Source organism: Cyprinus carpio, chromosome A18, assembly GCF_018340385.1.
Source record: "Cyprinus carpio isolate SPL01 chromosome A18, ASM1834038v1, whole genome shotgun sequence".
In the NCBI taxonomy this organism is placed as follows: domain Eukaryota; kingdom Metazoa; phylum Chordata; class Actinopteri; order Cypriniformes; family Cyprinidae; genus Cyprinus; species Cyprinus carpio.
The window spans coordinates 26,964,080-26,977,279 of NC_056589.1; the positions used below are offsets into that span (position 1 = coordinate 26,964,080).

The 13,200-nt window shown below is 39.0% G+C and overlaps 1 protein-coding gene across 1 annotated transcript in view; it reads left to right on the forward strand.

The window, feature by feature from the left end:
- The first annotated feature begins 9,230 nt into the window (after positions 1-9,230).
- Positions 9,231-13,200, forward strand: part of LOC109067756 (selenocysteine insertion sequence-binding protein 2-like) — a 16,397-nt gene continuing 12,427 nt past the window's right edge. Inside the window, exon 1 of the mRNA XM_042775682.1 lies at positions 9,231-9,387. Coding sequence (XP_042631616.1) covers positions 9,367-9,387 — 21 coding nt within the window. The 5' untranslated portion in view covers positions 9,231-9,366. The remainder of the gene's footprint in view (positions 9,388-13,200) is intronic.

Genomic DNA, 13,200 nt, shown 5'->3' on the forward strand with positions numbered 1-13,200 from the left:
TTTGTGAGGCTGCATGCAGAATAGAAGAGAGAACATTTTTTAACCTGCACATTTTTGGTTTGCACTAAGTGTTTTTGTTAATGGTTGTGGGTTGGTTAGTGAAGTGTTTTGTTTCTTGACTGTGATGATCTCAGTAGATCAGCTGGAGATTTGCGGCTTGTTTCAACAGCAAGGAACAGAGACGGTGAAGGTTCTGGAAAATGACTTTATACATGAATGCGAAGGAACCTCTGGGAGCCTCTTTACTGTATCTTTCAGTATTCAACACTTAAAAGAACAAAAAGAGCATTTATGACTCATTCTGAACTTCCTGATGTCACACAGATGAACATCAGCACAGAGTTACCGAGTTATCAGAATGCACTCTTTTCTAAAAATATCATCCCTCAGCATTTACTATCAAGAGCTGCATGTGCAGTCACAAACTTTACTTTTTCACCATCAACACACACACTCACACACACACACACACACACATACACACACACACACACACTCACACACACATCTGCGCTGGAGCAGCACATGTGTGTGTGTGTGTGTGTGTGTGTGTGTGTGTGTGAAATACAGATGTGGTTTTATACACACACATTTTAATCCTGATGCTGCACGGGAACAGTGGGCATGTCAAAGCCTGTAACTGCATTTCAGGAGATAATTATTGTTCTATGGCAATAAAACAATAAAATATTGGTGAACACTGTGATTGGTTTTGTAGCTGCGCTGCTAAATTTACTGCCAAAAATGAGATCTGATCTGACCTGGTTCTCAAGATGTGCTGCACACAGTATGTTCTCATGCGTAAAGAATTCTTAAAAACTGTTTTTGCCAGAAAAGGTTAAAGGAACATGATTGATTGCTAAATGGAAAAAGAATCTTCACTGCTGTTACTTTACAGTGACACAATTTACTTTGTTGCTTTATTGCAAGTATGTTTAGTTTACAGCACAAACAAAAGAGGATGTGTGAAATGAGAGTTTCCTCCAGTGTTCATTCTGTGATGTTTAAATTTCAGTTTTTAAACTGGGGTTTGTGAGTTGATGAAAAGATTGTCATTATTTTAATTATTTCAAAATACAAATTTAATGATGGCACAGTTAACATTTGTATATTGAAGAATTTGCATCTGTTTGATCATATTTTCAAAATGTCTGTCTGTCTGTCTGTCTGTCTGTCTATCTATCTATCTATCTATCTGTCTGTCTGTCTGTCTGTCTGTCTGTCTATCTATCTATCTATCTATCTATCTGTCTGTCTGTCTGTCTATCTATCTGTCTGTCTGTCTGTCTGTCTGTCTGTCTGTCTATCTATCTATCTATCTATCTATCTCTCTGTCTGTCCGTCCGTCCGTCCGTCCGTCTATCTATCTATCTATCTATCTGTCTGTCTGTCTGTCTATCTATCTATCTCTCTGTCTGTCTGTCTATCTATCTATCTGTCTGTCTGTCTGTCTGTCTGTCTGTCTGTCCGTCCGTCCGTCCGTCTATCTATCTATCTATCTATCTATCCATCTGTCTGTCTGTCTATCCATCTATCCGTCTGTCTATCCATCTGTCTATCTGTCTATCTATCTGTCTGTCTGTCTGTCTGTCTGTCTGTCTATCTATCTATCTATCTATCTGTTTGTCTGTCTGTCTATCTGTCTATCTATCTATCTGTCTGTCGTTTGTCCAACCTATCTACTATTCTTTCTTCCATCCTTTCGTCCTGTCTGTCTATCTATCTATCTATCTATCTATCTGTCTGTCTGTCTATCTATCTGACTGTCTGTCTGTCTGTCTGTCTGTCTGTCTATCTATCTATCTATCCTTTGTCTGTCCGTCTGTCCGTCCGTCCGTCCATCCGTCCGTCCGTCCTATCTATCTATCTATCGTCTGTCGTCTATCGTACTATCATCGTCTGTCTGTCTATCTATCTATCTATCTATCTATCTATCTATCTATCTATCTATCTGTCTATCTATCTATCTGTCTGTCTGTCTTTGTCTATTATCTATCTATCTCTCTGTCTGTCTGTCGTCCGTCTATCTGTCTGTGTCTATCTATCTGTCTATCTATCTATCTATCTATCTATCTATCTGTCTGTATCTATCTATCTATCTATCTATCTGTCTCTATCTATCTATCTATCTATATCTGTCTGTCTATCTTTCTATCTATCTATCTGTCTGTCTGTCTGTCTATCTATCTATCTATCGATCTATCTATCTATCTATCGGTCTGTCTGTCTGTGTTTATAGTATCTATAGTATTTATAATTAGCTGTATATTTAAAAATATCAGACAAAGGAACATCCCCTCTCAGTTCACTGTGTGTGTGTGTGTGTGTATGTGTACCTCTCTAATTGCTCCTCACGTCTGTTCACAGTTCGCATGCAAAGGTGTAATTTGCAGACTCCTGCATCTGCTCCAGTGTCTGTGTGGAGCTGCAGGATCTGCATGTCATCATGGCATGATATTTTCATCCGGCTCTCTCTCAGGGCGGATGATTCTGTCGCGGCCACACAGACTGTGCCCCCCACCTCGGGTAAACACCACTGATTATCCCACAGTAAATCAGAGCTGGGTTCTTGTCCGGGTGGGAAGTGGGAAACAGTCCCGGAGGGGTTTGGAGGACCACAGCGCAGCTTCACAGACACTCGCTCCGTTAGCTGCAGGTCTCATAGAATCTGGGCTCGCCTCTTTGTGGCCGATGCTAATGTCTCAGATCCGTTCCCTTGCTGAGCACATGTGAGCTGTTTTCTGTTGTTTAGCTGTAATGTTGTTTTGCTGGGAAGGCTGATGGAAGAGTTCCCAGTGTTAGTCCGGACAGACCTGCTCATATTCACTAGAGATTCATTAGAGTTTGGCGGAGAACGCCGTTTGTTAGATTTTTATGTCCGCAGTAATAGTTTTATGCTTTTAACTTGCATAATCATACGTTTCATGTCTCATTACTCACATTACATCATGTTTTACACCTGCACTCAATTTGTCCTTCAAAAACGAGGCGTTACGGAGAGTTTGTGTCAGAGGTGAAAAACAGTTCACAGATTTCATGGTTAATGTGAGCGACGTTCCAGACGATGAGAGGCTGTTAGTTGTGTGCTAATATTTACTTTAGACAGTCAGTCTGCTGAAAGACAGATATCGATATTATGATCCTATTGTTCCAGCGGAGCGATGTTGTTCTTTTTCCTCTCAGCTTGAGAGGGGTGAGCTCGTGTCGTGTCTCCTGTGCTTGTTTGTGTACTCTGGCCTGATGTTGTTGATCTGGTAAACATCACAAACACGTCAGACTGACTTCACCTGTAGTGTGTCACGTCAGATTCTCACAGTCTTGATGTTTCTGCGTCTGATCTGAGGATTTCATAATGATCTCACAGGAAAAAAGGGTGATTATAGTGCAGCCATTAGAACGCTGGCACGGATGTGTGTGAACTTGGTCACTATGTGAGGAACAACATGTTCTCACAAAACTACTAGATCCTTTTAAAAGAAAAGTTCAGCAAAAAATCGATATATATTGATAAAGTATCGATACAGTGATACTGATGTATCAAAAGTATCGATACTCAAATAAAAATATTGATATTAAGGTGATTTTTTTTTTTTTTACCAGTGATTTTGTTTATTTAACTAAAAACAATCACAGAGCGTTCACCCACTGCTGAGAGTGCATTCAAACAGGCCTGCGATTCCTAAAGTGTCATAAGAAGACGTTCAAGCTTCTGGAAACGCAGCCCAGAACAATGTTTATCAGATATATGTTTGAGTTATTTCACAATAAACAAACTGAAATTGTAGCCTATAGTTTGTGCAATTATATTTATTCAAATTGAACATTAAAAGTTCATACTGATCATGTTCTGTTCTGTAATGTTAAGATAAATCATACACTGTCAGAATAAAAAAGTTGCATTTCAGTTCCTGATGAAAATTAACCATGGTTGTGGTGACCGTACTGAACTGTAGTATCCATGGTTACCACTACAGGAAACATATTTTAACCACATGTAAACAAAAATATAACCTAATAAGTTGCAAAAAAGTGTGTTTGCGTGTGTGTGTGTGTGTGTGTGTGTGTTTCTGTGTGTCTGTGTGTGAGTGTGTGTGTGTGTATATCTGTGAGTGAGATTGTGTGTGTGTGTGTGTGTGTGTGTGTGTGTGTGTGTGTGTGTGTGTGTGTGTGTGTGTGTGTGAGTGAGAATGTGTGTGTTGTACTGTCGACTCTACACTGCTCAACCTTTCCCTCTTTTTGTGGCAGGCATTAATGTATTTTGCCGCTAGTGAAATACAGTCTCTTTTTTCTTTAAGCAAATATTGAACTTGTGCATCATTCTCCAGCTTTTTGAAATTGGGACAAATAATTTCAACTGTGGGACAGAGCTGTTTTGGAATGTCATTAAAGTTCGAGCAGGTGGTTATGAAGTGTAGCTCTTGGTTACAGTACAGGCATAACCTGCTCTCTCTCTCTCTCTCTCTCTCTCTCTCTTCCTCTCTCTCTCTCTCTCTCTCTCTGTGTCTATATATATATATATATATATATATATATGTGTCCAGGCTGTGCCTCGTCATGTTTTTTCTCAGTTTGTGATCTCTGGCTGTGCTCAGATATTCTGCTGTTGTGTAATCTCTCTTTAGGGCCAAATAGCACTCCAGTTTACTTTGATTTTGTGTTGTTTTGTTCCAATAAGCTAGGTAGTTTATTTTTGTGCATGAATCATTAGGTTGGGCCGGATTCTGTGTCCTGAGGAGGCTGGATATTGTTAGTCTGTTTGTGGAGCCTCAGGACCAGCTGAATGAGGGGATCTTTTCAGTGTTCAGTTTTAATGGTTTTTAAGGGCTTTAAAATGATAAGAGTTGGGGTCACTCAATTTTAGATGCATCCAAAGTTTGATGGCTCTTTTCTCAATGTGAAGTAATAGAGGGTCCTGGCCTAATTCTGCCCTGCATGCATTATCAGGTGTGTTTCTCTGTACTCTAGGGACGTTTTTACAAAACTCTGTATGCAGGGCTTCAGTTGGATTTTTGTCCCATTATTCAAACTCATAATTTAGGAGAGGACCCCAAACTTCACTGCCATACACTGCAATTGGTTGTACAAATGCTTGGAATATTTTGAGCCAGATTCTAATAGGTATTTCAAATTGGAAAGAATTTTTAATGGCATAGAAATCCTTTCTCGCTTTCTCTTTCAGTTCATTCACGGCCAAGCTGAGGTTTCCCTTTGCACTGTATTTGTAGTTTTTGGTGATACTTGCATTTCTTTCCCTGAACTCTGGGTCTTTTCTGGAACGTTAGAACTTTTGTTTTAGTTGGGTTCTCTCTCTCTCTCTCTCTGTGTGTGTGTGTGTGTGTGGCCTCCCTCGCATCCACATGGTTCGAGTCTGTGCGCGCGCGTGCTTGTGGTTGCGTGCGAGACTCCAGCGGCGCGCGTGCTCTCGGGGCGTCTGGGGTTTGATGTGTAAAAAACAAGCCCGTGTGCTTAAACGAGTGTATAAAAGCAGAATCGCGCGCAAGCCTTGTAAAAGTAACAACACAGCATGTGTAGGCACGCATCGCGTTCTGGTCACCTAACCGTGCCTAAATGCTCATTATAAAACATTTGGCAACCCGACATTAAACGGGCGATAAAGTCTCGTTAAGACGTGTTTGACAGCAGGATAAATAAGTGTGTTAAATTCTGTGAGAAAAATATTATCACATCAAACCACTTGGGTTAATGAGAAAAGAACATAAACTGGTATTCTAGTTAATACAGACAGAAACACAGTCCAAACATGCACCCTTACTATACACACACTAGAAGTGTGCAATGATGGGAACATATCATAAAATAACCTCTTAATAACACAATTCCCTCACCATGCTTTGATAAATCATAATTATGACTTAATTAGTTGAAATGATGACATACTAAATGAAAAGTATGCCTTTAAAAGTCTAAAATGTGGCATACTACATCCTAATTATGAGATAAAAGCAAAAAATTATTATAATAGAATTTAGATTTTTTTTCACTTAGTATATCAATTTTGATTTTTCAACTTAATGTCGAATTTTCATCTCATAATTTTGACTTTTAAAGCCATAATTATCGTTGTGTCATAATTTAAACTTTTCAAGTCATAATTTCGATTTAGTATAATTTCTTTTTATCCCATAATTATGACTTAGTAGTATTTCATAATTTAGATTTTCAAAGTAAATATCTGGACTCAAACTATCCTTGAGAGCACAGGTACGTCTGCAAGAAGTCTGCTAAAGATGGCTTCATCTGGAGCGCATCTGCTGTGTACAGATTTCACATATAAACATCTTAAAGACATCTTCTAAACATCTATTTGACATCTGATAGGAAACGCTCTAAGAATGAATCTTGCAGATGTCAAATAGACGTCTCTGTGATGTAGGTGTGCTATCAGGGATGACTTGTTTTTTTCTTACGTGTCAGAAATGGGCTTTTATAGTTATAAGACTCAAAAGATAGCGGGTCAACCACAAAGGCTTGTGGGTAATATTACCAGAAAAGCATGTGTGGATGTATTTTGAAAGTCTTTCAGACACCTTAGTCATATTATTTTCAGTGTGGCCTAAATGATTTGGGATGCACTAACTGTGGAGCTGGACTAGTTCATCTGTTAACGAAAATAATTCCTAGTTTATTGAGTCACAAACATCCAAGTGGTTCATTACTTGTGTTTTATATGTGGCTTACACACACAAAAAACACTATAATGAGCACACACAGGTGAGCAGCGCTTTGATCACTTTCAGATTTCTGGAGCAAGGCAAGCACAAGTCTGAGTCATAGTCTTTCAATATGGAATGAAAGACAGCAGCGCCACCTGCAGGTGGATGTGAGAGGTGCCTGCTTCTTCATGTGCAGAGTGAACTGAACTCAAGGGTTTATAACAGTTTTTAAGGGCTTTTCATGCTTTATTCAAAGCAAAGTAACCCTCAAGCATCCTTCGGGACAAATGGGGCAAAATCTTATTTTTTTATTTTTATTTTTTATTTTTTGTTAAATAGTTTCCTTAATCTGAGCAGTACAAGACTTGGTTGCTTTTCCTTAGTTTGCCACCTGAACACACACACACACACACACACACACACAAATAGACTCAATTCAACAGAGTGTTTGAGAAAAAAAAAAAAGAAAAAAAAACCTCCTTAATTTGTCCTAAATTGGGCACCCATAGGAAATGAATGGGAAATATAATTCAGAGCATTTTTTTTTTCATTTGTTCAATAAAATCAATAAATATAGATTTCAGATAATATGCAGACAATGAGTAATACAGTCAATACTGGCTATTGATATTTTTGATATTTTTATACCATCATATGTCACCAGATGTCACCAAAGTCACCAGATTTGTAGGTTTTGGTTGTCTGAACTTACTGGAATGATTAGTTTTTTATTTAATTTCCGACGTAAAAGAAATATTAAATATAACATAAAAATAAGCATATTTTACATTAAAGGTAAATAAATAAAAAAAACAACCACCAAAAATCACAAAACTCTGAATAAATTGATAGTTTTTATTTTATTGAAGATAGTGGTGGCGTTTATTTATTTTAAAAAAAAATAGGGATCATACCTGAGACCTTCATGTCCAAATTTGTCCATGAAGGACAAATCAAGGGGTACTATACGAAGGACGCTTGAGGGTTAAACACATTTTATAATTTCTTGCTTTTATCGGGATTTGAACCCATGACCTTGGTGTTGCAAGCAGGAAGGGTGTAACTCATACAGGCTATAAATCTTGGCTTATGTAAATTTATACATATATTAAATACAGGTATGTACAGTATAGCATTAAGAACAAATATGATTGAATAATAAATAAAACTTGTTTAATTTAACATTTAACAAGATGAACAAATGCATGGAAAAAGATGTAAATGCAAATGGTAACAAATACAGTCTTGTTGTATATTATTACTAATCAGAGGTCAGTGTATAATTAATAGTTCCTCTCTGTGAACTCAGAGGATGCTTCATGTGTTCTCTGCCAGGATTTTAGGGTTGTTTTGAAGAATGGTGAGAACTGTATTGATTTGTGGGACGTATGGGTCACGTTAAAAATACAGCATTCATGTCATGAATTCACAGAACACAATGATGTCATTAATTTTGGGAAAATGATCAGACCAAATCTGAGCTTTACAATACTTTACAATACACAGGGCACAATATAAATGTGTGTGTGTGTGTTCTCAGTTATTCAGCAAACAATCAATACATCAATAACAAATTCATATATTCAATCTGCACATTAAACCTTACAATTACATTTATGAAATTCCACATTACACACAGTAACACATTACATTAACACATTACCACAACTTCAGTAGCGTGTACTTTTGTGTACTGTAGTCTGATTCTATTCGATCTTGGAACATTGTACCTACGGTTTGATTGTAATAATACATAACAATACATACAATATATTATACACTATAATAAAGAAGTCTCTTCTGCTCACCAAGCCTGCATTAATCTGATCAGAAATACAGCAGCAGCAGTAATATTGTGAAATATTTTTACTGTTTAGAATAACGGCTTTCTATTTGAATATATTTTAAAATGTAATTTAAACTCCAAGTTTGTAATGGTATAGTGTATAATGTTATAAAAGCTTTTTTATTTCAGATAAATGCTGATCTTTGGATCTTTCTATTCATCAAAGAAACCTGGAAAAAATGTTTTCAACATTGATAATAATCAGAAATGTTTCTCGAGCAGTAAATCATCATATTAGAATGATTTCTGAAGATCATGTGACACTGAAGACTGGAGTAATGATGCTGAAAATACAGCTGTGCATCACAGAAATTACATTTTGTGACCGAAGCTGCAAATATATAATTGAATGGTTTTCACAATCCAATTGAAATGGACAAAATCAGATGCATTTTCTTTAGTGAAAACTGGTTTGTCTCTGAAGTATGTCACATTGTGTAAGGGTTCTTTGTGAACCTCATTTCATGTTGACATGACTCCAAATTCTTGCTCATTTTATCATACGATTAAAGATATAAAGACGAATTTATATAAAAAATTTAATAAAATAAACTTTTTTAAAATGCACTATTTTCTCCTGTAGTTATGAATGTTTGATTTATGAATTAAAATGTTTACAGACTGAGCCAGTGATGGTGCTGTAGCTTCAACGCGCCCTCTATCGGCAGCACGCGGAATTACAGCAACGCGTGTCCGCACTGAGCCTCCGCGGCTTCCGTCCCAGATGAGTGTCAATCAATCAGTCAGTCGGTGACGGACATCACAAGCGGAGCAGCACCGGATCATGCGCGCGCTCACGGCCTCCTGACAGCTGCACGCGGCTCGGTTCCGGTGTCGGCGAGCGAGATGGACGGTGGCGAGAGGAAGGTGAGGCGGTTTCGCGACACAGGGACGCGATTTGCATCCGCTGGCGTCACATTAGCTTTAGCATTAGCAGCGCTCGCGGGATTAAAGTCCGAAACGACGTGATAACGGCGATTAAACACTCACGTGTGTGTGACATGAGCAAGGTGTGTGTTTCATGCGTGTGTATATCAGAGCCGACGCGATACTGAGCGCGTCGCGACGCGTCAAAACAATGACGCCCCTGTTATAGTCAACGAAACAAACGCAGAGCAGTGTTACACTGATTAGATTATTAATAAACGAGTCTAACACACTTATTAAAATACCACAGTAACGCTGTTAAACTAACGTTACCTCACATTACAGCTCGTGAACACCTGAATCATTCATGAATCAACCACACCTGGACCACCAGGAAGCGTGATTATTGATCATGAAGATTATTGATCTGTGAGTGATTGACAGTCAGACAGTGTGTGGATCAGCGAGTCATTCATAAGAACTGAGCTGATGTTACAGTGAGGTTTGACTGATCATTTGGAGTCTGTGTGTGTGTGTGTCTAAGAGTGTTTGTGGTGTGTGTGTCTAAGAGTGTGTGTGTGTGTGTGTCTAAGAGTGTTTATGGTGTGTGTGTGTGTGTGAGAGAGAGAGAGAGTGTTTGTGGTGTGTGTGTGTGTGTGTGTTGTGTGTGTGAGTGAGAGTGTTTTTGGTGTGTGTTGTGTGTGTGTGAGTGAGAGTGTTTTTGGTGTGTGTGTTGTGTGTGTGTGTGTGTGTGTGTGTGTGAGAGAGAGAGTGTTTGTGGTGTGTGTGTGTGTGTGTGTGAGAGAGAGAGAGAGTGTTTGTGGTGTGTGTGTGTTGTGTGTGTGTGTCTAAGAGTGTTTATGGTGTGTGTGTGAGAGAGAGAGAGTGTTTGTGGTGTGTGTGTGTCTAAGAGTGTGTGGGTGAGTGTGTGTGTGTCTAAGAGTGTTTATGGTGTGTGTGTGAGAGTGAGAGAGAGAGTGTTTGTGGTGTGTGTGTGTGTGTGAGAGAGAGAGAGAGTGTTTGTGGTGTGTGTGTGTGTGTGAGTGTGTGTCTAAGAGTGTTTATGGTGTGTGTGTGAGAGAGAGAGAGAGTGTTTGTGGTGTGTGTGTCTAAGCGTGTGTGGGTGAGTGTGTGTCTAAGAGTGTTTATGGTGTGTGTGTGAGAGAGAGAGAGTGTTTGTGGTGTGTGTGTGTTGTGTGTGTGTGTGTGAGTGTGTGTCTGTCGAAGCGTGTTTGTGGTGTCTGTGTGTGTGTGTTGTGTGTCTAAGAGTGTTTGTAGTGTGTCTGTCTAAGCGTGTTTGTGGTGTGTGTTGTGTGTGTGTGCTGGTTTCTGCATCTGATCCGTCTGGTTTGTCTGCACTTAAAAGTGTTCGAGCAGCTTGAGATTGTGACAAAATAACTGTTCCTGTGTGATTACACCCTCTCTCTCTCTATCTCTCTCTCTCTCTCTCTCTCTCCTTCAGCACAACAAACCCTCTGTCTTCTACACACAATCTTGAAACAGAAATGCTTAAAAGACAAAAGCATCCCTCCTCGCTCTCATTAGTTCAGCCCACACTGAGCAGACCGTCTCTCTCTCTCTCTCTCTCTCTCTCTCTCTCTCTCTCTCTCGTTCATCTGAACTGAATCTGCAGATCTCCTGTCATTCAAGAGTTCTGCGTGTTTAATCCCCCTGTGTGTTTAATTCTTACATTTTTAGGTTAATTCTATGCATTTATACCACACTCAGCTAAATAGGAAACATTTTACTGTGTTTAAAGGGGAAGTGCACCAAGAAACGATCGTTCTGTCTTCATTTACTCATCGTCAACCACAAACTGGTGTGACGTTCTTTCTTCTGTGGAATATAAAAGATGATATTTTGAGATGTTTTGTTTTTTGTCTATACAGTGAAAGTCAGTAGGGTTTGACATTGTTTGGAGCCCATCATTCAATTCAGGTTCATGGTGGGCTCACATCAGTGTGTGTGTGTGTGTGTGTGTGTGTGTGTTGTTAGCAGACTCTAATCTGTCCATTCCTGCTTCTTGGTTAATTATCTTAAGGACAGCCACCATCCTCACTGTAATCCCTGAAGTGACGCTCGGTTTGAACACACATCCGTTCATCAGACGCGAGTCTTGATGCTTGATCTTGAGCCGAATCAAGTCCACTATTTACAGATTGTTAATGTTTGTAATAGAGCTGCACAATTAATCGAATATATAATCGTGATTACAATTACGGATGCCACAATTACATAATCATTCATAGTCCGACTCCACATATTATTCTGCGTGCTGAAGATGTGTGTTTATTATTTTCCACAGGTTATCTGTAGGGTCTCTTCATTGCTTTAATTTCAGCTTTAGTATAACATTATAAAACCATGCATACTTTTACTTGTTTTGTTTTTTATTTGAAGAAGAAACTAATCCAGTGTATAGTTGATATTTGACGTTTAATACTAGAGAAAAGTTTGTTTTCATATGAAAATATGGCATGCAGTTGTTTCAAACAATGGTATAAACATCATGCAATTTAAATTGTGATAATCGTAAATAATAATCGCAATTACAATTTCAAGGGAATATTTGACAATTCAGATTTTTGTCATAATCGTGCAGCCCTAGTTTGTAATGTATTAATGCTTTATTGTCATATTGCTCGGTTTAAATCTGCCGATTGGAGAGTTTGGAGACGATTATAAAGAAATGATTATCTGCGTGGACTTATGTTACCATCTGAGTTCTGATTGGACGAGAGAGCAGGTCTGTGTGTGATGTCACTATCGGAAGAGTGCAGAGCTCCGCCCACAACCTACAGATGAACAATTACTGCTGTGTGCTATAACACACACTCCATTCACACACACACACACAGCATCAGACGTGTCTTTGTTTCTGAATGATTGTGTGTGTGTTTCATCAGGAAATCAGGATGTTGTCATTATTATTATACTTCTATATCTTTTCCCATCACATTATTATTATCATATTGCATCTTCTGACAGGGAGGAGCTGCTTCAGTCGTTTGAGACGGATGTTTTTGGAGTGATGTTTTGCAGACAGTTCACAGTGAATGTCCAGATGAAGCACAAAAATGTTTACTTGTAGATGTAATTTATTTTTTAGATAAAACACACACAGAGACATACATGCATACATTCTACCTCTGACCTGTTAACGTTTATTTTGTGCTTCTCCTCCCTTATATTATCTATAAACGAGTGATTTTAGCCTGTCCTGGTGTGGCGCACATGAGTGTTCAGCCTGTGATCGCAGCGTGTGTCGTGACGTGTTAATCGTCGACTCTTCCTGCTTCACGAGATAACTACGGGAATGATCGAGATCTCGTTTGTTTGTTTCACCTGAGACGTTCAGGAATGTGTGGAATGTGATGACATCACCTGGCCAGCCGTCACACGCTCACATCGGTTCTGGGTTCCTGTTTGAGTGACGTCCCGCTGGAATAATTCAGACGAACATGTCAGTTCTGACACCTCACCCTTTCTGAACCTGCTAAACGTTCAGGAGATCACAGGTGCTCGAGTGGCCTCGAGAGCACACTCTGTTTACTGATACTGTGTGAGTAGTATGTGATGCTGAATTCAGACACATGAGCGTGATGCAGGGGAATTTCTGGAGGAGGAAATGCATGTGTTTCCTGCACAGATCAGCATTTCATATCAGACACACTCCTTCCTTAATGCAGCAGATCTGTAAAATTAAAATTGTGAATATTCGAATAATTCAGCCTCGTTCGACCCTCAAAATACAGCGGCTGCAGTGAAAAGCATTGTGTAAATTGAACCCTCATGTTTATGGACATATAAACA